Source organism: Tachyglossus aculeatus, chromosome X1 (genome assembly GCF_015852505.1).
Source record: "Tachyglossus aculeatus isolate mTacAcu1 chromosome X1, mTacAcu1.pri, whole genome shotgun sequence".
Lineage (NCBI taxonomy): Eukaryota > Metazoa > Chordata > Mammalia > Monotremata > Tachyglossidae > Tachyglossus > Tachyglossus aculeatus.
In genome coordinates this window covers 99080452-99102197 of record NC_052101.1, presented here as the reverse complement: position 1 = coordinate 99102197, position 21746 = coordinate 99080452, and the positions used below count along the sequence as shown (strand labels likewise).

Sequence of the window (21746 nt, the reverse complement as noted above, 5' to 3'; positions counted from 1 at the left end):
AATGAATATGAATCTGACAGGATCTACTTACAACCAAGAGTCTCAAGTCGGAAGCTATCACTGAAATCTGTTACTTAACTCGTTGTCCACTCCAGCAAAGAGGTAGAAAATTGAATGAAGGAGCTCAGCTTGTGTTTGGGATAACAACACACAGTGTGACAGCATGGTGGCATCGTGTTTCAGAACAAACTGATTGTCTGTAAAACAACTGTAGTGTACAACCTTCTATTTGGTGGTGAGACCTGGAGTTTTCATAGAAACATCCAAATTCTGAAGTGGTTCCATCAATGTTACTTTCATGCCCTACTTCATACCCAGTGGAAAGGCAGAAGCACAAATAGTTGCAGCCTGGAACACAGAAAGTCTCCCAGTCTTCATGCAATAGTCATGATGTCTATCCTTCACTGAGTGGAACATGTGAGGAAAACGGATGAGAGCAAGGGATCCAAGTGACTGCTGTATGATGATACAGTGAAGCCAAACTTCAGGGCAGTGTGGTGTAGTTGTCGACAGCTGGAAGAAAACAGCAGAAGAAAAACCAGCTTGGAGTATTGCAATTAGAATGGAACAATTATCTTAGAAACAAAAGAGACCCGGAGGAGACCGCAGCTACTGAGAAAAAAATGGAAATAATGTAAGGCATTTTGGGCCACAAGCGCAACAGTGCAAAAAAGGACATTCTTTCGGTGCCCATGAAATGAGAAGGTTTTTAGTTACATTGGATTTATCAACCACACTCAATCATATCAATAACAATTCCCATATGGAGTTTCAACTTTTAACTCAGACAGTCAAATGTATACATATACACATATCTGGAGAGGTAGAAGGGGAGGGATATGTTTCAGGAGTCCCTGTGTATTTGTCTATCTCTAGATGTGCTCTCTTCTTGATGAGTTATCAGCCAGATGTATTTCTTGAGCAGAGGTTCCTTCATTGAGCCTAAAGAGATCTTCATTTGAACAACTCTTTCTAAGGAGGAGTTGACAAATGTCCAAGTCCTTCATCATCAATAGTTCATTACACTGATGAGTCTGTGTGCCATTTGAAAAAAACCCATTTGGTCACAGTTGTGATGTGTCTATTTGGCACATCAGGCCATTTGGCCATCTGGAGGGTGGGCCTTGTGTGTCAGCACTGCCCTTTCATTTCCCCACCTCCAGGAAATCAGCATATGAGCTGCCTTCCTCACTTTTCTGTCTGGCCTAGAGAGAGGGGTTTGCCTTGTCCAGGAAGGAGAGGATCGGGCCTCAGTAAACACCCTCTCTTTGGAATTCCCAGATTCGTGACATCTTCTACTCAAGTCGAGAGTGGAGAGTGACTCCATGGTTGGTATGATGCAGAAGAACAAAGTCCCTCAGAGTAAAAAGAAAAATATGGTGCTAAATAGAAATGATCAGACTGGAGTAGGGAGAAGAAAAAGAGAGAGACCAGAAGATATAACAAGAAATCAGAAATACAACAACTTAAAAATTTCAGGGGTATCATTCCTGGATCAGCCTAATGATCCATTCAGCCCTTTAGTCTATGTCTGACAGTGGATACAGACTGCTTGGAGGATAACCCTCCCTGTCATTCAGGTTGCCCTCCCTGTCATTCATCTTAATGTTTAGGACAGTACCTTCTAACATGCACAAATTTTCATCTCCACGTCTCTAAACTTCACTCTACAGGTATTAGTTACCCTTTATTTGTCACTCATTCATAAATTTAACCACAGCTCTCCTGAACCCAGCAATAATTTCTGCTAGCCCAACTTCTAGTATTATTGAATTCCATCTGCTTACTGCATGGTGTGTGAAAAAATTTTTCCTGTTGCTAGTTTTGAATCTACCACTTTCGTGTTTCAGAGACTCCCCCTCAGTCCTGTTGTTGTAGGATTTGGTGAACCATATTTCCTTCTTCACCCTGTCAACACCAGTCATGACTCTGTAGCCTCCAATCACATCCCTTCTCAAGGGCTAAACTAAATTTGGAAGTTGACAGGGAGATCAGTGGGAAAAAGATGAATGAGATTCAAAACAACAGGAAATAGTAAAGAAGCCTCAAAGAAAGAAGGATATAGCACAAGTAAATGGGAAAGAGAAGTTTGGGTGAGACAATATCAGAATGGTGAGAAATGGGCAGGAACAGAAAGATTTGGGAAAGGGTGTGGATGTGTGGGAAACAGTGAGTGGGCCAATTCATCAACTCAGCGAGGGATAGGTTAGAAATTGCAGGGGTTGGTGGGTGGGAGATTGCATAGTTTGGAATATGTGAATTTCAAAATTACTCATTAATCTCTGGTATATTTGCATTTAGGAATTATTCCTATTTTGAAGCTACATCCAGTACTGACATAATGAAAATTTCCCAAAGGAAAATGTGCTGAAAGGAGGTAACATATTGTGTGGATGATGGGTAGAGCTCCACCCAGCTGGTTGAGCAGCAGCATTGTGTAGAAAAGTCTCTGATCTTTCTTTTTGGAGCAATTCTTATACACGTATAGGGAAATAGCTAGATAAATAATTTTGTTTCTACATTTCCAGAGTGCATAAAAAATGTCAAGCGCATCAACTGTAAGCTCCTTGAGGGGTGGGACCAGACCTTCTATTTTTGTTGTCTGCTCACAAGAACCTAGCACAGTGCTCGGCATACAGTAGAAGCTTAGTAAGTGCTGATACTGCAGCTCCTGTGAACCAGATTTGTTCACATAATACATCTCACCAACAATATCCTCTTCAAACTCAAAAGGGAATGTGCTCATGTTTGTGCACCATTTTTTTTAATGGTATTTGTTAAGAGCTTACTATGTGCCAAGCACTATATTAAGTGCTGGGGTAAATACAAGCTAATCATGTTAGACACAGTCTCTGTCCCACATGGAGCTCACAGTATAAACCCCCATTTGACAGATGGGGTAACTGAGGCATAGAGAAGTTAAGTGACTTGCCCAAGGTCACACAACAGACAAGTGGCAGAGCTGGAATTAGAATCCAGGTCCTTCTGACACCCAGATCCATGCTCTATCCACTAGACCATGCTATAATCACTTTCTCTCTTGCTCTCTCTTTTCTTTCCTCATATTTGCAGCTAGGCATGAGTCAAAAAGCTAGGATTTCATCTACCGATCTGCATCATAGTCTTATAATAATAATAATGATGGTATTTGTTAAGAGCTTACTATGTGCAAAGCACTGTTCTAAGTGCTTGACAGTACTGTTCTAAGTGCTGGGGAGGTTACAAGGTGATAGGGTTGTCCCACGGTGGGGGGCTCACAGTCTTCATCCCCATTTGACAGATGAGGGAACTGAGGCCCAGAGAAGTGAAGTGACTTGCCCAAAGTCACACAGCTGACAAGTGGCGGAGCTGGGATTTGAACCCATGAGCTCTGACTCCAAAACCCAGGTACTTTCCACTGAGCCATGCTGCTTCTGGAGAAGGAAATGTGGTTTTATGGCCCAGGTAGAAGTAAATATTTTGTAGCAGTAAGAATATGAATTTTCATGGAGACAGACTTGCTTTTAGGTATTGAATCCTATCAGAATCTGTGAGAGAAAAATCTAATTAAAATTACTCAGCAAGAGAAAAGATTCAGGCTCCCCAATTCAGTTGGCATAATGTGTAATCAGTATTGTCAAAAATAATTCTACAGCAGAGGTTGGATATGCAAGGCTTCCCTTTCGTTTCTCAACTATTAATTTCTAAGTGGTTCAGCCCTTTTATCATTAGCATGCACTATTACAAAGCCTGAAACATAATTCTGAAAAGGAATCCTTGAAAATGATCAGTAGCTATTGAGAACACTTTACTGTTACTTTACCATAAATTCATGCACACTTTTTTTAATTTCTATTTATTTTTCACTTGCATAATCCATGCAAATTGAACAGATGATAACATAACTATACTAGTGTTAAATGAAATGAAATTATTTTGTGTCATTTTGTAGCTGAAGCCATCCAGTGTTAACTTACTTCTAAGTTATTGACTCTTTAGAGGATGTTTTGAAATTGAAATGCTTACAGTATTGAATGCAGCACATAATAAGAAAGGGTTTTCTAACCAATCAGAAAGGGAAAGAGTTCCAATTTCCATCAAGTCTGTTAACATCTAATTGTTCTTCAGGAATAAACCACCAGAGGAAATAGAGAAATGAATACCATTTTCAGGAGGGTTATCTGGTTTGCCGTGTGTTAATTTGTGGTGCTTGAATTTCATCTTTGATATATTTAATAGAGGCCTTGGGAGCAAATATATTAAAGTGCTTTGCATTGACTATGTGCTATTGACATAGGCTTAGCTTAACACTAAGATCATTTTTAAAGTCCAGGACTTAAAAGTTAATTACAAGACCTGAATGGCAAGTAGTAGTAAAGCCAAGCAAAGATTATTCTGGGATTAATAACTGTTGGCATGCTAACTGTTGTTTAAAAGATATTTGTAAGGTAGTAATGACTCTTCAGAACCATCTTTAACAATTGTTTTCAAATCTGCCTATTGAAATCATCAGCAAAGTGATTATTTTCTTGCAGGAGAGTGCCAAGTAACCCAAATAGAATTATTTTTGTGCTAATGTTTTAATCAAACACCACAAAGAAGAATTGACCTGAGAACAAATGACTTATTATAGAAATGTGCAGGTAGGCCAGAAATGGAAAAGGTATTTTAATAATGCACATGTTACTCTATACTTTATTCATTCAAATTCGCAATTATGTGGTTGGTCATAGACAATGCAGATTGTTAGCTGATTGTGAACACACACAATTTTCACATAAGAGATTGGCATTCAGGGGTTTCAACTTGAAGTTTGACTGTGCAGAAGATCCAAATAAATACCACCTCTGAACAACTGATATCCCAAAACCCATCATTCACTTTTAACACGCATAAACATATTTTCTTTTTACCATGAATCGAATGGTTTTCTATGCCAGCTTGAGAGCCACATTTGATTCCAAGAGCCAGGCATGGCTTTCAATCCTGAGGTTGTTGGTCCCCAAATAAATGAAAAACTCTATTTAAATCTTCACTTCTTGAGGTCATTGTGGGCTGTTAAGTAGGGTGGATTTTATTACTTCTTGCTCTCTATACAGCTGACAAGGAAACAGTACTTTAGGACTGCTTGGAGAAAACCTGAAAAAGAAAGGAGTTTTCTCAAAAGATGTCTTTGTCTCTCTACAAATGTCTTGAGGTTTCTGGGTGCTGAGGGCTGGTTTTTAGGTTATGTCACTGAGTCACCAATATGGTCAGAGGCTGTTTCCAACACTCAGCAGTGCTTATCAGTAATTTTTGGTTTCCATGAAGAGACAGTTTTCATTACATGAACACAACATGCTGCTGTGATGACAGAAATTTTGATATTTTTATCCTGCAGCCCAAGGCCCATATTGTTTTCTTCTTTAGAAACTAGCTGAGAAATTGGGTGTAGAAATTGGACGGGGTTGGGTTAAGGGGTAATTTCTCATCCCTGGCTGATTTGGCGTGGTTCTGTGTCTCAGCCCTTTAGTTCAGTTTATTGCCTAATAATTTATTTTTATTATTGTCTACCAACATGAGCTTAGCATGGCCTGCACTGTACTTTTCCTTTTGAAGTGTTTGGCACGATGAAACCAGGTTTTGACATTTCTATGAAGTATAAGAAGTTATGTTTGGGACAAAACTGGTGTTATTACGGACAGCCTCTAAAGCAGTATAAAGTGCTAACAGAGAGAGATCTTTAATAAATCTACATACAGAGATAAAATTCTACTGTCAGTGTTGTTATTGAACTCACACTGTGGGTAAAGCTGCAGGGCAATAGATTATGATAAGACCAATAGATTGGAGTTGGTAATATAGGTGGAGCATCACTTGGAAGTGATGAGATCTAGTGTGTGCCCCTGCTAATAGTAGGATGAAGCAAGAGGTCAGCAGAGTTGAGAAGTGAAAGGAAATGGACACTTGGGAAATGAAAGATACCTTCAATGGAGGCTGAAGTCCCCAGGCATCAAAGTAGAAGAAGGGAACAAAAGTAGGAAGGAGAGAAAGGCCTAAAAGTCAGTAATGCAGAGTTGCGACCAGGAGTGTGCTATCTGCAGAGAATGGTAAAGATGGACGATGTAGGATCCACAAGAAGAGAAGGTGAGAGGTGGAGGGGGTGAGATCATAGTAATAGACTGTTAGCTTGGTGTGAGCAGGGATTGTTACTGTTTATTGCTGTTTGTACTTTCCCAAGTGCTTAGTACCGTGCTCTGCATGCAGTAAGCACTTAATACGATTGAAAAAAAAATTAATAATTGTGGTTTTGGTAAGCACTTACTATGTATCAAGTTCTGTACAAAGCCCTGCGTTAGATACAAGTTGAGTAGGTCCCACATGGGGCTCACAGTCTAAGTAGGAGAGAGAGCAGGTATTAAATCCCCATTTTGCAGATGAGGAAATGGAAGCACAGAGAAGTTGAGTGACTTGCCAAGGGTCACGCAGCAGGTGTGTGGTGGAGCTGGGATTAGAACCCAGGTCCTCTGACTCCCAGGCCCATCCCTTTCCACTAGGCCACACTGCTTCTTCCCTCTCTCTCTGAGATAGGGGACTAGGCAGCATATAAAGAAACAGGGGAAATGGAGACCACATCAGGAGAGGGTGAGGTCTCGGTGATGGTGGGGAGAAGTGAGCAAGCCAGGAATAGGTTGACCTGCAGAGCCAAACTTACATGTTCTTCAAGATAGGGGAGAATTGAGCTCAATAAAAAATTACCTTTACTTCCAAAGTTGGATGATACCTCCATAGGGAGGATCGCCCAGCAGGATTTAGAGTTTTATGGTATTACTGAAACTTCCGTGTTCTTCATGGTATGATTAAAGTATACCCAGAGCTAAAAACAGGTCAGAGGTGGCGAGGCCCAGAACAGGCATTTCTGAGAGCCTTACAACTTCTACATTCTCCACTTTCTTCCCTCAACCACAGCCACTCTTGCAACTGCTGCCTATTTCCCAGCTAGAGGGGACTTAGTCTCAGCCTGCATGGGACCCCATCAGGACCCTATCCCTTGTCATCACACTCTGCCTATAGTTGAAAAACTGAACAGTAAACAAATATCTTCCAATACTTATCTGTGATTATCCATTATACACTGTGAAAGCAACAAGGCCTAGTGCACAGGCCTGATGTCAGAAGGACCTGGGTTGCCACTTGTCTGCTGTGTGACCTAGGGTGAGTCACTTAACTTCTCTGTGCTTCAGCTGCCTCATCTGTAAAATGTGGATTAAGAGTGTGAGGCCCATGTGGAGCATGGACTGCATCACACCTGATAACCTTGTTTCTACCCCAGTGCTTAAAACAGTGTCTGATACATAGTAAGTGCTTACCACATGCCCTCATCTTCATCATCATTGCTATGGATGAGGAGAATGCAAGGGACCACATTGAGTTTTCAGATTTGATTTGTCTTGCAGTAAATAGTGTGAAAACAAGAGATGTGCTACATAGATAAAAGACTGTATATATCATGTTTTGCTAGAACTGATGGGCCAGTGTCCCACCCAGTTCCTGTCAGAACACTTTTTTCTCATTAGTTGCCAAGAAGAGGACAAACACACTTAGCAGTTGACATTATTTCCCCCAGCCCCTTCTCCCACAGGAGACCCCCCCCCCCCTCCTCCAGGTGATAGAATAAATGAAATCAGCATCCTTTGCCACTCAACTGAAATAAATCATTCCTGACTCAGAGAAAGTGGAAAAGTGACAATTTTCAAAAAACACCAAGATGAATGGGGAAAAAAGTTTCTGCAAACCTAGGCAGCTGGTTTTGGCTGGCAACATGAGAGGAAGAAATATTTTGCTGAGAAATCTCTCCATGCCTTGGCAGAATATAATCATTTGAAGCAAACATTTGGATGATGCAGTTATTTTAACCAATCAGGTTTGACCGCTGAATACTATCTGTAAGTGGATGCAGTTCATTTATCTTCAAATGTACATTTTTTAATCAGTTTACACTAACTTAGGCCCTTACTAAGTATAAATCAGTTCTCCCCTCAATCTGGGTCACTGCTTTTGTTCTTCACTATTGTTATTTTTATAGTGCTCTGCATTCATTCACTCATTCAATTCATTCAATTGTATTTATTAAGTGTTTACTGTGTGCAAAGCACTATACTTGGGAGACAACAGTACAACCACAGACATGTTCCCTGTCCACAACGAGCTCATAATTTAGAGCAGAAGATAGACATTAATATACATAAATAAATAAATGAATACATTATAGATACATACATATATGCTGTGGGGATGGGAGGGAGGATGAATGAAGGGAGCAAGCCAGGGTGACACAGGAAGGAGTAGGAGAAGAGGAGAAGAAGGCTTAGGCAGGGAAGGCTTCTTGGCGGAGATGTGCCTTTAATAAGGCTTTGAAGTTGGGGAGAACAATTATCTCTCTGATATGAGGAGGGAGTGTGTTCCAGACCAGAGGCAGGAGGTGGGCAAGAGGTAGGCAGTGAGATAGATGAGATAGAGGTACAGTGAGAAGGTTAGTATTACAGGAGTAAAGTGTGAGGGCTGGGTTGTAGTAGGAGAGTACCATTGATTGATCATTTTAATTAATCTGAAATCCTTAAGTAACTACCATAATTAACTATATTTTTATATTTATAATTGCAGTTAAAATATTAGAGCTGTGCTTCATATTCTAATCCTGCTAATTATATAACTCTGAAAAACTGGAACTGCACTGATGACAACTTTAGGATTCTAAACCTTCCTTAGCCTCAGCATAACTCTACAGAACATGAACAATGCTTTTTCTGAAAATTAAAAAAAAAAACAACCAATCCCATTGTTTTGGGGAACAATTCTTCCTGTCCATAAATTATCCAAGATGATTAGATTTTAAGGCACAAATGGAGTTTAAATGAGGAGGTAGTTTTTTTTAATGAAATTAGATTATTATAACAAGGATTTTCTGGTTAAAGTGAGGAAGGCTCAGCTATACCTGCTTAAAGAGGCAAGTTTAGGAGTGCCTCTCTCCAGCTAGGTCCTTGCACACCTAGATTTTGATTACTGGATGTTACAGGAATTTTTTTTAGATAATTGATTTTAGTTATTTTCATTTTCTTGCTTTGACAGTTGTACTCTCCTGTGGAATTTTGTGAAAATCTTTTCAAGCTGCTATGAAGTTTATCCTTTATATTCAATGATTAAGGCTGGAGATCGAAAACAAGTAAATCTATCTATCTATAGAAAGAGAGATAGATTTGATCTTTGTGCTAGAAAATCATGGCACAGACTGTGAATGTCATCTATGGTGGCATATGGAGTCCATATAGGGAATTTGGGCCCCACAGTCCTGACTGAACCACACAAACACACACACACACACACACACACACACACACACACACACACACACACACTGCCTTTTGTCATTTTGTCATTTTTTATGTGCAGTAAATTCCACTGTTTTCACTTAGGCCTCTTTGTATCATGAAACTGAAACTTGACCCTAATCTCACCAGGCTCACTTTCTGTCTCAGGAAGCTTATCTGAAGAGTGGCTTCTATTATTAAGTTTCTAGAAAGTAGCTTTATAGTATTTTAGCCAATCTTTCTGAGAACAATGCTGTAATTATTTTAGGATATTCTAAGAAAAGTAAAATCTCTTTCCATAACTTGGGGTGACTCCCTTTCCCCATCTAGGAGCTCTGGGTTTGTATTGATATTGGTGTGTAATGTTAAAGAGATTATGAAAATTCATATTTAATTAAAGAATTATATAATAAAGGTATAATCACAGAGAAGGATATAAGGTCTCCCAAAAAGCTGATTCAAGGGCTCAAGCAATGGAGAACAAATAACATTTAATTGATACACTTTGCACTTATCTCTGGGGATGAACTTAGTTGCTATCAGTATGCTCATAAAAAGCAAGCAATCTAATTGCTAAAAATCAGTGACCAGGAATAAACTCATCCATTCTATTGCTCCCTCTCATGCCTGTTCAACACTTCCTGGGAAGTGGGAAGCTGGGAAGCAGCGTGGCTTAGTGGAAAGAGCACAGGCTTGGGAGTCAGAGGTCGTGGGTTCTAATCCTGGCCCCGTCACTTGTCAGCTTTGTGACTTTGAGCGAGTCACTTAACTTCTCTGGGCCTCATTTACCTCACCTGTAAAATGGGGATTAAGACTGTGAGCCCCACGTGGGACAACCTGATTGTCTTGTATCTACCCCAGCACTTATAACAGTGCTTGGCACATAGTAAGTGCTTAACAAATACCATAATTATTACTTCCTTTCTCTCTGTTCTGCTGAAATCACACTTGCCCTCCTTGTCCTTGCAGCCCTGGTCCTCCAAAGCTGCAGGGTTGAGAAGGAACCAGACTAGGGCTGGGTCGGCAGATGGCAGCAGCAGTCTTCTCCCAGTCAGTCAGTCAATCATATTTATTGATCGCTTGTCATGTGCAGAGTACTGTACTAAGCTACTGGGTGAGTACAATATAACAAGAGTTGGTAGATATGTTCCCTGCCCACTGCAAGCTTAAAGTCTAGAAGGGGAGACAGACATTAATATAAATGTATCAATTATGGATATATAGATAAGTTTTGTGGGGCTGAGGAAGGGTTGAATAAAAGGTGCAAATCCAAGTGCAAAGATTACATGGAAGGGAGTGGGAAAAGAGGAAATGGGAGTCACTAATGGCCTCTTGGAAGAGATGTGCCTTATTCTCTCTCAGTTTTATTTCTTTAACTTTATGAGTTTGGGACAAAAGTTGTACTTTAATTTGTTAAAAATTGATGTGAGAAAAGGAATGATTATATTTGTGTTTTATTGGATTTAAAAGCTCTAACCCTAGTTTTATGTAAAGCAGACAAATCCATACCAAATCCACCTTCCTGGACAGGTGGCATTCAATCAGTAACCCTAGGATTCATGTGTTGTTGTTTATTTACTTATTTGTTCATTTATTCACTTTAAGAGGTTAATATCTTTTCTCCCACTATTCATCAATTGATAACTACTATCTCTCTCATTCAACTGTAAACTCTTGAGGACAGAGATTATGTCTTTACCATTTGTTGTATATCCCCACAAACTCTTAGTACTGGCCCTGGACCCAGTAGACACTCAATCAATCAACCTGAGCATTGTACTAAGCACTTGGAAGAGTACAATATAAAAGATTTGGTAGACATTTTCCCTGCCCACAAAGAGCTGATAGCGTGGCTCAGTGGAAAGAGCATGGGCTTTGGAGTCAGAGGTCATGGGTTCAAAGCCCGGCTCCGCCAATTGTCAGCTGTGTGACTTTGGGCAAATCACTTCACTTCTTTGTTCCTCAGTTACTTCATCTGTAAAATGGGGATGAAGACTGTGAGCCCCCTGTGGGACAACCTGATCACCTTGTAACCTCCCCAGCGCTTAGAACAGTGCTTTGCACATAGTAAGTGCTTAATAAATGCCATCATTATGAAGCAGCATGGCTCAGTGGAGAGAGCATGGGCTTTGGAGTCAGAGGTCATGGGTTCAAATCCCAGCTCTGCCAGTTTTCAGCTGTGTGACTTTGGGCAAGTTACTTAACTTCTCTGTGGCTCAGTAACCTCATCTGTAAAATGGGGATTAAGACTGTGAGCCCCCTGTGCGACAATCTGATCACCTTGTAACCTCCCCAGTGCTTAGAACAGTGCTTTGCACATAGTAAGCGCTTAATAAATGTCATTATTATTATTATTATTATAGAGGGGGTGACAGTCATTAAAATAAATTATGAGATGTACATAAGTGCTGCAGGGCTGAGGTTGGGGTGAATAAAGGATCCAAATCCAAGTGCAAGGATGATGCAGAAGGGAAGGGGTGTAGGGGAAGTGAGTGCCTAGTTTGGGGAGGGTTCTTGTGGAGGATGTGTGATTTTAATAAGACTTTGAAGGTGGGAAGAATGATCATCTGTCAGATACGAAGGAGGAGGGAGTAACAGGCCAGAGACATGACGGGAGCGAAGGGTCAGTGGCAAGATAGCCACGATCAAAGTACAGGGATTAGGTTGGTGTTAGAGGAGTGAAGTGAGAGTACTGGGCTGTAGAAGGTAAAAAGCCTGGTAAGATAGTCAGGGACAAGGTGATTGAGTACTTTAAATCCAATGGCATGGATTTTCTGTTTTATGTGGAGAAGGATGAGCAGTCATTGCAGGTTCTTGAGGAGTGGGGAGACGTAGACTGAACTTTTTTTAGAAAAATGATCCAGGCAGCAGATTGAAGTTTGGACTGGAGTGGGGAGAGACAGGAGGCAGAGAGGTCAGCGAGGAGGCAGATGTAGTAGTCATAGCAGGTTGAGATAAGTGCTACGATCTGTGTGGTAGTAGTTTGGAGAGGAATAGGTGGATTTTAGTGATGTTGTGAAGGTAGAACTGAAACAATTTGGTGACCAATTGAATGAGTGGGTTGAATGAAAGAGATGAGTTGAGGATAATGCAAAAGCTAAAGGCTTGTGGGACAGGAATGATGGTGGTGCTGTCTACAGTGATGGGAAAGTCTAGGGGAGGACAGAGTTTTGGTGGGAAGATGAGGAGTTCTGTTTGGACATGTTAAGTTTGAGGAGCCTTTGAAATACACTGAGAATGAGTGGCCACAGAAATGGGAGGAGAACGAGGAGAGGGCAATGTCAGTGAAGTCAAGGTTAGGTAATGTTTCCAGGAGAAGGTGATGGTTCACAGTATAGAAGGCAATTGAGAGGTAGAGGAGGATTAGGATGCAATAGAGACTGTTGGATTTGGCAGTAAATACTGTTTAACACAGATTCTGATAGCCGCACATTTATGCATATCCCTTTTTTTGTTATTGCTGGTTGTTAGGTACTTATTATGTACCAGGCACCATACTAAGCACTAGGGTAGATAAAAGCTAATCAGATTGGACACAGTCCATGTCCCACATGCGGCTCACAAACTTAATCCCCATTTTCAGCTGAGGTAATTGAGGCAAAGAGAAGTTAAGTGATTTTCCCGAGGTCACAAAGCAGACAAATGGTGGAGCCAAGATCAGAACCCAGGTACTGTGACTCACTACGCCATGCTGCTTCTTTGTTCTTTGAGGACAGTGCTGCTTCTGTTGAAATTTGTGTGTGTTTGTGCATGTGTGTGTGTGTGTGTGTGTTTGAAAGGCAGCCCCTTTAATACTGCACCCACATAATGTCACAGGGCCTATTGTCTAACCTATCCTCATTACTCATGTATATGTGTAGATTCACCTATAAATTAAATTATTTCTTCTGATTCCACCATTTTTATGGTATTTCTTAAGCACTTACTGTGCACCAGGCACTGTACTAAGCACTGGGGTAGGAATAAGCTAATCAGGTTCAACACAGTAGCTGTCCCAAAAGGTGCTCACAGTCTTAATCCCCACCTGACAGATGTGGTAACTGAGGCACAAAGAAGTGAACTGACTTGGCCAAGGTCACCCAGCAGACAAGTGGTGGAGGCCTGTGCTCTATCCACTAGGCCACACTATTTCTCTGCCTATGTAGAATGTAATCTCCTTTGTGGGCAGGGTAACTGTATCAGTACAGTGCACTGCACCCAATGCACTTTTCCCATTACTATTACTATTGCTTACACTCCATCATGCTGCCAAATGAGACCACTCTCTTTTCAGCCAAAAGACCAATGCTAGGCTGCCGAATCACATGAGACTTTACGATTTGGGAGAGGAAAGGGGCAAAAATATATCCTACCATCACCAGGACATTCATTTAATTTGTTTTCCCAGTGGTGGTGATGGGTGGCACTGAGCACATACTTTCTCTCTTCCAGTTTCTCCTCTCCCAAGTGGCACACACTGTGAGATGCCTTGCAGAGATCATGGGTGAGGTTTGTGCTCAGTGAACTCTATGATGAGATCGACACAGCCCTCACTTATTTCATAAGCCATTACTGAGTTTGGTGCTGATGGTGTCTTTACTGATCAATCAAACAAAGTCACTGGAATTTGAGTGATTACTGTGTGCAGAACACTGTATTAGGCGCTTGGGAGAGCACAATACAATAGAGTTGTTAGACATGTTCCTTGCCAACAACTAGGGAGCTGGGCCCTTCAAAAGAAAACCAACACAAATTAAAAGCTGGGGAAGCAGCATGGCTCCATGGAAAGAGCCCGGGCTTTGGAGTCAGAGGTCATGGGTTCAAATCCCGGCTCCGCCAATTGTCAGCTGTGTGACTTTGGGCAAGTCACTTAACTTCTCTGGGCCTCAGTTACCTCATCTGTAAAAATGGGGATTAAGACTGTGAGCCCCCATGGGGCAACCTGATCACCTTGTAACCTCCCCAGCGCTTAGAACAGTGCTTTGCACATAGTAAGCGCTTAATAAATGCTATTAAAATAAAATTAAATTAAATTAAAAAAGTAAATATAAGTTTTTCTTTAATAATAATGGCATTTATTAAGCACTTACTATGTGCAAAGGACCGTTCTAAGTGCTGGGAGGTGAAAAGGTGATCAGGTTGTCCTACGTGAGGCTCACAGTCTTAATCCTCATTTTACAGATGAGGTACCTGAGGCACAGAGAAGTTAAGTGACTTGCCCAAAGTCACACAGCTGACAAGTGGTGGAGCCGGGATTTGAACTGATGACCTCTGACTCCAAAGTCCGTGCTCTTTCCACTGAGCCATGCTTTAAGGCAAATGTCCCAGAATTCTCCCCTCTCCCTTCCCCCTCCATTTTCCCCGCCCACTCCTCCAAGAAACAAAAACTATTCTTGTGGGGCTAGAATGAATTTTCCTCTGTTAACTTCAGTATCAAGGAGATTTCCTCTTACCCACATTCTCCAAGACAACCTCCCCCACCCTCCCGCCCCAACCCATGCTTCCCACGACAAGGGAGGCAAGATAGGAAATCATACAGTCAACATTAAGAGGCTCATATAAAGTAATTAACACAATGAGTTGAGGGGTTGAAATAGGTTATGGATTGGGCTAGGAGATCTATATTCACTGATTCAATTTTTTCTATCAGGCATCTTGCAGTGTTATTACCCATCAAACCATTGCTATTTATTCATTCTTCTCTAGAATTTTTTTATTCTATTTCAGGCACTAAACATCAATTTCTGTATGCCTGTTATAATTTTTGGAATAGGTACGATTCTATAAGCCACTGGACTGACTTCCTCAAAATCCGTATATTATTTCCCAAATAAAATGTCTTGTGAAAATTCCAGAAAATGATTCCCTCTCATTAATAATGGGACTGTTATAATTAGCTTCATTTTCCTCATATGATGAATATGAGAATTAATTCATTTTGCTTGGAATTTGTAATGGCAAATTGCAATTGTAATTACAACCTGGCTGGCAGGATTTTATGGATGACTGTTGACATATATAATTTCCACAGACAAAAAATCAGCAAGCCAGCTGAGTATTGGTTGTTTTCATTAGGCTGAACAAAAAAATTTGTTTGGTTTCCTAGCTCATGCCTTCAGCTTTGTCTGACAGTGAACATGAACATAACCCTTCTTTTTTCTCTTTTCTATCTTTGCCTTTCATAGATAGAGGACATGCAGTGGGCCAAAGGAGTACGGGAAATCCCATCGTCGGTCTGCAGCCTACCCTGTAAGCCTGGAGAAAGAAAGAAGACAGTGAAAGGGGTCCCCTGCTGTTGGTACTGTGAACTCTGTGATGGCTATCAGTTCCAAGCAGATGAAATGAGCTGTCAGCACTGCCCCTACGATATGAGGCCAAATGAGAATCACACGGGATGCCAAGCCATTCCCATTGTGAAATTGGAGTGGCATTCCCCTTGGGCTGTCATTCCTGTCTTCTTGGCTATGCTTGGAATTATTGCCACCATCTTTGTCATGGCCACCTTTATCCGTTACAATGACACTCCCATTGTCCGTGCGTCAGGAAGGGAACTCAGCTATGTGTTACTGACAGGAATATTTCTTTGCTATATCATTACTTTCCTGATGATAGCCAAACCCGATGTGGCCGTCTGCTCCTTTCGACGCATCTTCCTAGGCTTAGGGATGTGCATAAGCTACGCTGCGCTCTTGACCAAAACAAACCGCATTTACCGCATCTTTGAGCAGGGCAAGAAATCAGTGACCGCTCCCAGGCTCATTAGTCCCACATCACAGCTAGCTATCACTTCAAGTTTAATTTCTGTTCAGCTTCTAGGTGTTTTCATTTGGTTTGGAGTTGACCCACCTAACATAATTATAGATTACGATGAGCAGAAGACAATGAACCCCGACCAAGCCAGAGGAGTTCTCAAATGTGACATTACAGATCTCCAAATCATTTGTTCCTTGGGATACAGCATTCTTCTGATGGTTACATGTACTGTGTATGCCATCAAGACTCGGGGTGTTCCAGAGAATTTTAATGAAGCCAAACCCATCGGATTCACCATGTATACGACCTGCATAGTGTGGCTTGCTTTTATCCCAATATTTTTTGGCACCGCTCAGTCAGCTGAAAAGGTAAGTGAAAATGAACCCATTCAAAAATGGCTAAATGCATTGCATTTCTAAGTCATCCTTTTGTTTTTTTAATTTATAATGTACTGTAACCAGTAAAAGCTGTGGTATCCTGTCCCATAATAGTAAGAATATCATTGATTGGTAATGCTACTAATTGGCACTTCTCCTAACTCCAAATAAGGGCATTTTAGGCTGATTATTCCCTCTAATAAAAGGAGTTTATAAGCCAACAGCTCTCACCCTTAACAGGTGCTTTGTCTTACGGCATCTAGACATTTCCGACCCATAGCGACACCACAGACACACCTCTCCCAGAATGCCCGTCTCTCCATCTGCAATTGTTCTGGTAGTGCATCCATACAGTTTTCTTGGTAAAAATACAGAAGTGGTTTACCATTGCCGCCTTCCGCGCAGACAACTCGAGTCTCCGTCCTTGACTCTCTCCCATGATGCTGCTGCCCAACATGGGTGAGTTTTGACTTGTAGCAGATTGCCTTCCCCTTGCTAGCCACTGCCCAAGCTAGGAATGGGATGGGTAGGCCTCTGCTTGACTCTCCCTTCCATAGCCAAGACTGGTAGAGTACTGGAATCTCTCCAGTTGTGACCCTGAGAGGGGAACGGGAGCTCTAGGGAAGGTTAGTTCCTAAGATAACCAGGTTAGACCTCAAAATAGAAACATGGGTGCCTGCTGTGTGATTGTTCACAGTCACCTGCTGATCATCCCTGACTCAAAATGACCAGAGCATTGTACTCACCTGTAACCCCCATTTTCCGACCCAGGCTGGATAACAAAGCTTTTACTGCTGGGACATAATGAATCAATTGCTATTAGTTGAACCATTAAGTCCATCGTTGTGTCTGTGCCCCATCCATTTATATTTAATAGAAGAGGGAGAGTTGGCTTTTTCTCTAGGTAAAGAAATATATTTTATTATAAAATGTTTGAATATAATATATAGACTTAACCTCCATCCAAACCTGAATGAAAGGGCCTGAGCCAGCACTTATGGAATTTGGTGCCAAGGACAATGAAATTACTTTCAGAAAGGGATGTACTCTCAAAGAATCCTACAAGAATTTTGTTATGGTATTCATAGTTTGTGTTCAGATATCACAGCAGGTTTCTAAACGAATACATTCCATTTTTTTAATATCTGTTTATCAGTCTGAAGGTAACTTGCATTCCATTTCACTGCAGTACATCCCCAGTCCAAAGGAAGAGGGTGGTGGAAAGAAGGAAATCTGAAAAAGTAACAAATGTTATTCTCCCATAATGTGGGTGGAGAAATAGAGTGTGAAGTTCTGTGAATATTTTGCTCCTGAAGCTGTGCTGTGTGGATGGAGCTTAATCACGCTCCCTGTGCATCAGTATCATTTGGGGATGGGGGCAAGCTGAAATAAAGGTGCGGCTGTTCTCACTTGGAGTCCACAAGCCCTATGTGGGAATGTGTTTATTGTTATATTGTATTCTCCCAAGCTCTTAGTACAGTGCTTTGCAAACAGTAAGCACTCAATAAATACAGTTGAATAAATGACATAAAAGGAGACATCAGGTATTTTGAGTTTTCCTAGGAGTTGGGATGACCTCTGGTTTTCCAAAGGAAATCTCTCCCATCATGGATCTGATTCCCTTTTTTCCAAGGAGCACGTGGAAAACCACAGCCTTCCAATACTCAGACCTGGGTGTAGCAGATTCCTCTCAAAGCAACTGCAGACCCCAGGGTGTCACCTGAAACTCTAGGCAAGCCTGAAGCCCAAACCTTGTGTCATTTAGTTCCAGAAGCAGTCTGTACTCTGTACAGTGGAGACAGCCAGGAGTTCCACTATCACAGAATACAGAGTGTGCCCAGGCTTGGCAGTTCAGTGGCTGAGGCAGGGCCCTGGTTTTTATTGTCATATTCCTAGCCATGACACCGGAGGAATTTCCACATAGCCAATGATATGGCTGACAGCAAGATCAAACTTATTCAAGGATTCAAGTATTAGTTTAGATGATTTTGATGGTTTTAGAAGGCATTCCAGATTGAGGTATATCATCAGAGGAATACCTAAAAATATCAGATATAATGATTCAGGGCATTGTAATTTTCCATTTAAAGATTATACATAGATTATCAATATCAATAGTATTTACTTAGTACTTTGGGCAGACTACTGTACTGGATTGTGGCATTTTAAAAGGTTAATTAGCTTCATATGAGGGATAACATATTGCAGGATAAAGGTATATGCAAATGCAATGCTTTAATATTGCATAGCTGGAGAGAGAACCAAAAGATATTTCTTACAAATATTCTTTTATATATAGAGAGAACTGTGGAATTACAATTATAATTTTGCAGAGAGACAACCATCCATGCAAACTCAAAGGCATTTACCCAATTTCAATTTACAAAATTTTGTTCAGTTTTATTTAGATTTAACAGTTAAGTGTTTAAATCAAGGAATTACAGTGTAGCTCTAGGTAATAAACAATCATTTGAATAGATCATTTGGTGAGGTGCTGACCAAGACAATGAGTGTCTTTTAGTAGACAATGCCAAAGTCCAAACTAACTGATTTTTATCAAAGGATTCCAAATATTTACCTGATGATGAATCAGCTGCTTCTTCCCCTCTGTTTGTTAGTGAAAAGAGGAGAGGAAGGAAGGGGGAGAGGACAAGAGAGAAAGAGTGGATGATTGGTGTCCAGGTTTACAACTATGTTACTGGCTGCAGGGAAGAAGAATAAGCATTCCCCTACCCCATTGCATACCCGGGTTGGGCATAAACCTATCCCCCTTCAGGATTCAGTAGCAGCGAATCAGGATCGATGCACAATATATCACAAAAATGAATATAGTTCTGATCAAATTCTACTTCAGCATTTCTTCCACTCAATTAAAGGATCAATGTCACCATCTGTGAGAGGGGATAATAATACTTTCCCCCATCTCATAGGCTATTGTGTGGCTGTTCACTTGATATGTTCAGCACTTTGAAAAACTCTGAGATTGGCTTGAAGGATATGACACGTTTTATTACTTGAATTTTAAACCCAGCCAAACTGCACACCATTCATTTTTAAAAATGAAACAATTTCCCTGCATGTCCTCCAGTCCATTTGCATCATTTCCTGAACAGGTTCCTTTGTTCCTATGGATACAAAGGGAATGGAGTCCTTTTTGTGAGAATTTCAGGTGAATCCTGATGAGTGTCTGACATCTTACCAGCGTAGAAGCAGCGTGGCTCAGTGGAAAGAGCATGGGCTTTGGAGTCAGAGGTCATGGGTTCAAATCCTGGCTCTGGCAACTGTCAGCTGTGTGACTTTGGGCAAGTCACTTAACTTCTCTGTGCCTCAGGTACCTCATCTGTAAAATGGGGATTAAGACTGTGAGCCTCACGTAGGGCAACCTGATCACCTTTTCACCTCCCAGCACTTAGAACGGTGCTTTGCACATTATTATTATTATTATTATTATTATTATTATTATTATTATTATTACCACACTTGGATCTTGAACCTACCAATCACCTAGTGCATTCACATCACCACCACAGCTTGGGATTTGCAAAGAGGGCAGAGAAAGGATGATTGGGGAACATGTTAGAGTTCAGTGAACATACAGTCTCCTTTCCCCAGCTCCCTACTTAGTTGAAAACTAAAGATGCAATTTGTGATCAAACCAGGTCTACTCTAGAACATATCCCTGGTAATTCAGACCCCAGATTTCACTGGGCCATAAATTATCCAGATATTTTAGGGCAAAACGTTAGGTTTTTCAGCAACAGTATCTTGACACTTGCAGTCAAACCACATCTTTAGTTCTGATGATTTATGCTAGTGGAAATTATCTATTTCAGAATGTATTTCTCATTTTTCTGACATGATTCTGTACCCAGCACAGAGTATACTTGAGGACACACCAAAATAACCAGGCTCATTTCATAAGAGCTGCTATCTCAGAAGTCTGCTTGCTCCAATTAATTGGAATAGGCAGAATTAATCAGCAATTTCTCCAACTGCATGCCTTGCCTCAAGCACCTGGAAGATCAGTAAAATCTAGAGGGACTAAAAGTATGGCCTCCTGGCTCATTATCCAGGTGTAATGAGAATTCCTCACCCTGGAGTCAGTTTGGAAGATATGACCCAAGAGTCATCTTTGATCTTTAGTTTCAACTTTGAATGAACAAATTATGATTATTAAGCCTAAAAAAGCATCTGTTCTAAATGCAAGTTAATCAAGCCAGATACAGTCCCTGTCCCACAAGGGGCTTATAGTCTAAGTAGGAGGGAGACCAGGGATTGAATCCCCATTTTACACATGAGGTAACTGAGACACAGAGAGTGAAGTAATTTGCCCAAGGTCACACAGCAGACAAGCGGTGGAGTCAGGATTAGAACCCAGGACTGTATCTGGCTTGATTAGATTGCACTTAGAACACTACCCAGCACTTAGAACAGTGCTTGACACATAGTAAGTGCTTAATAAATGCCATAAAAAAAAGAAACGGGCAGGAGAACTGAGGGGAAAAATCAGTTTCCTTCACTCCAAATCCACCATAAGAACATTGGGTGGCTCTGCGCTTCTCCTCCAGGTAGGGGATAGCAGTTATTTTGTATCTATGCCAGTGCTTAGAATAGGAAGCTCTTAACAAGTACCATAAATTAAAAAGAAAGGGATATAGAGATGGACAGGAAAGGGAGACATGGCAAATTATGCCTCAAAATCAAAGCTTTAATATCCTAGCCAGGGAAACACATTTGTATCTTTATGGTTGATTTGGGGGAACATTGTTTAAATGTTCTCACAGTTCTCCAAATGCGTGCTGTTTTTTATTGTATGTATTAAGTGCTTATTATGTGCCAGGCACTGTACCAAGCACTGGGGTCTTGTCTTGTAGAAACAAGCTAATCAATTTGGGCACAGTCCATGTCCTACAAGGGGATCACAATTCCTGTAGCATCAGTAAGACTGTGCACAGTGCACACAGTAATTTAAGGATATAGCCCCAATCCCTGCTAATGTTACAATTCATGCCTAAACAATCTGCTCAGAGTGGGACAGGGACTGTGTCTGACCTGATTATCTTGTATCTATCCCAGAACCTAGAGAAGCAGTGTGGCTGAGAAGCAGTGTGGCCCAGTGGAAAGAGCACGGGCTTTGGAGTCACAGGTCATGGGTTCAAATCCTGACTCTGCCAATTGTCAGCTGTGTGACTTTGGGCAAGTCACTTAACTTCTCTGTGCCTCAGTTACCTCATCTGTAAAATGGGGATTAAGACTGTGAGCCCCCTGTGGGACAACCTGATTGCCTTGTAACCTCCCCAGCGCTTAGAAC

The 21746-nt window shown here is 41.2% G+C and overlaps 1 protein-coding gene and 1 non-coding gene across 4 annotated transcripts in view; one reads left to right on the top strand and one right to left on the bottom strand.

The window, feature by feature from the left end:
• Window positions 1-21746, top strand: part of GRM7 (glutamate metabotropic receptor 7) — an 808167-nt gene that overhangs the window by 590333 nt on the left and 196088 nt on the right. For 2 of the 3 annotated variants that reach the window (XM_038740577.1, XM_038740576.1), the window contains exon 8: window positions 15491-16426. The exons of the other annotated variant lie outside the window; for it this stretch is intronic. In XM_038740577.1, the coding sequence (XP_038596505.1) occupies window positions 15491-16426 (936 nt within the window). The remainder of the gene's footprint in view (window positions 1-15490; window positions 16427-21746) is intronic. 3 annotated transcript variants of the gene reach the window in all.
• On the bottom strand, window positions 16905-17042 carry LOC119920004. The gene has a single exon (XR_005447775.1). It is a non-coding gene; the product is annotated as a small nucleolar RNA SNORA7 (small nucleolar RNA).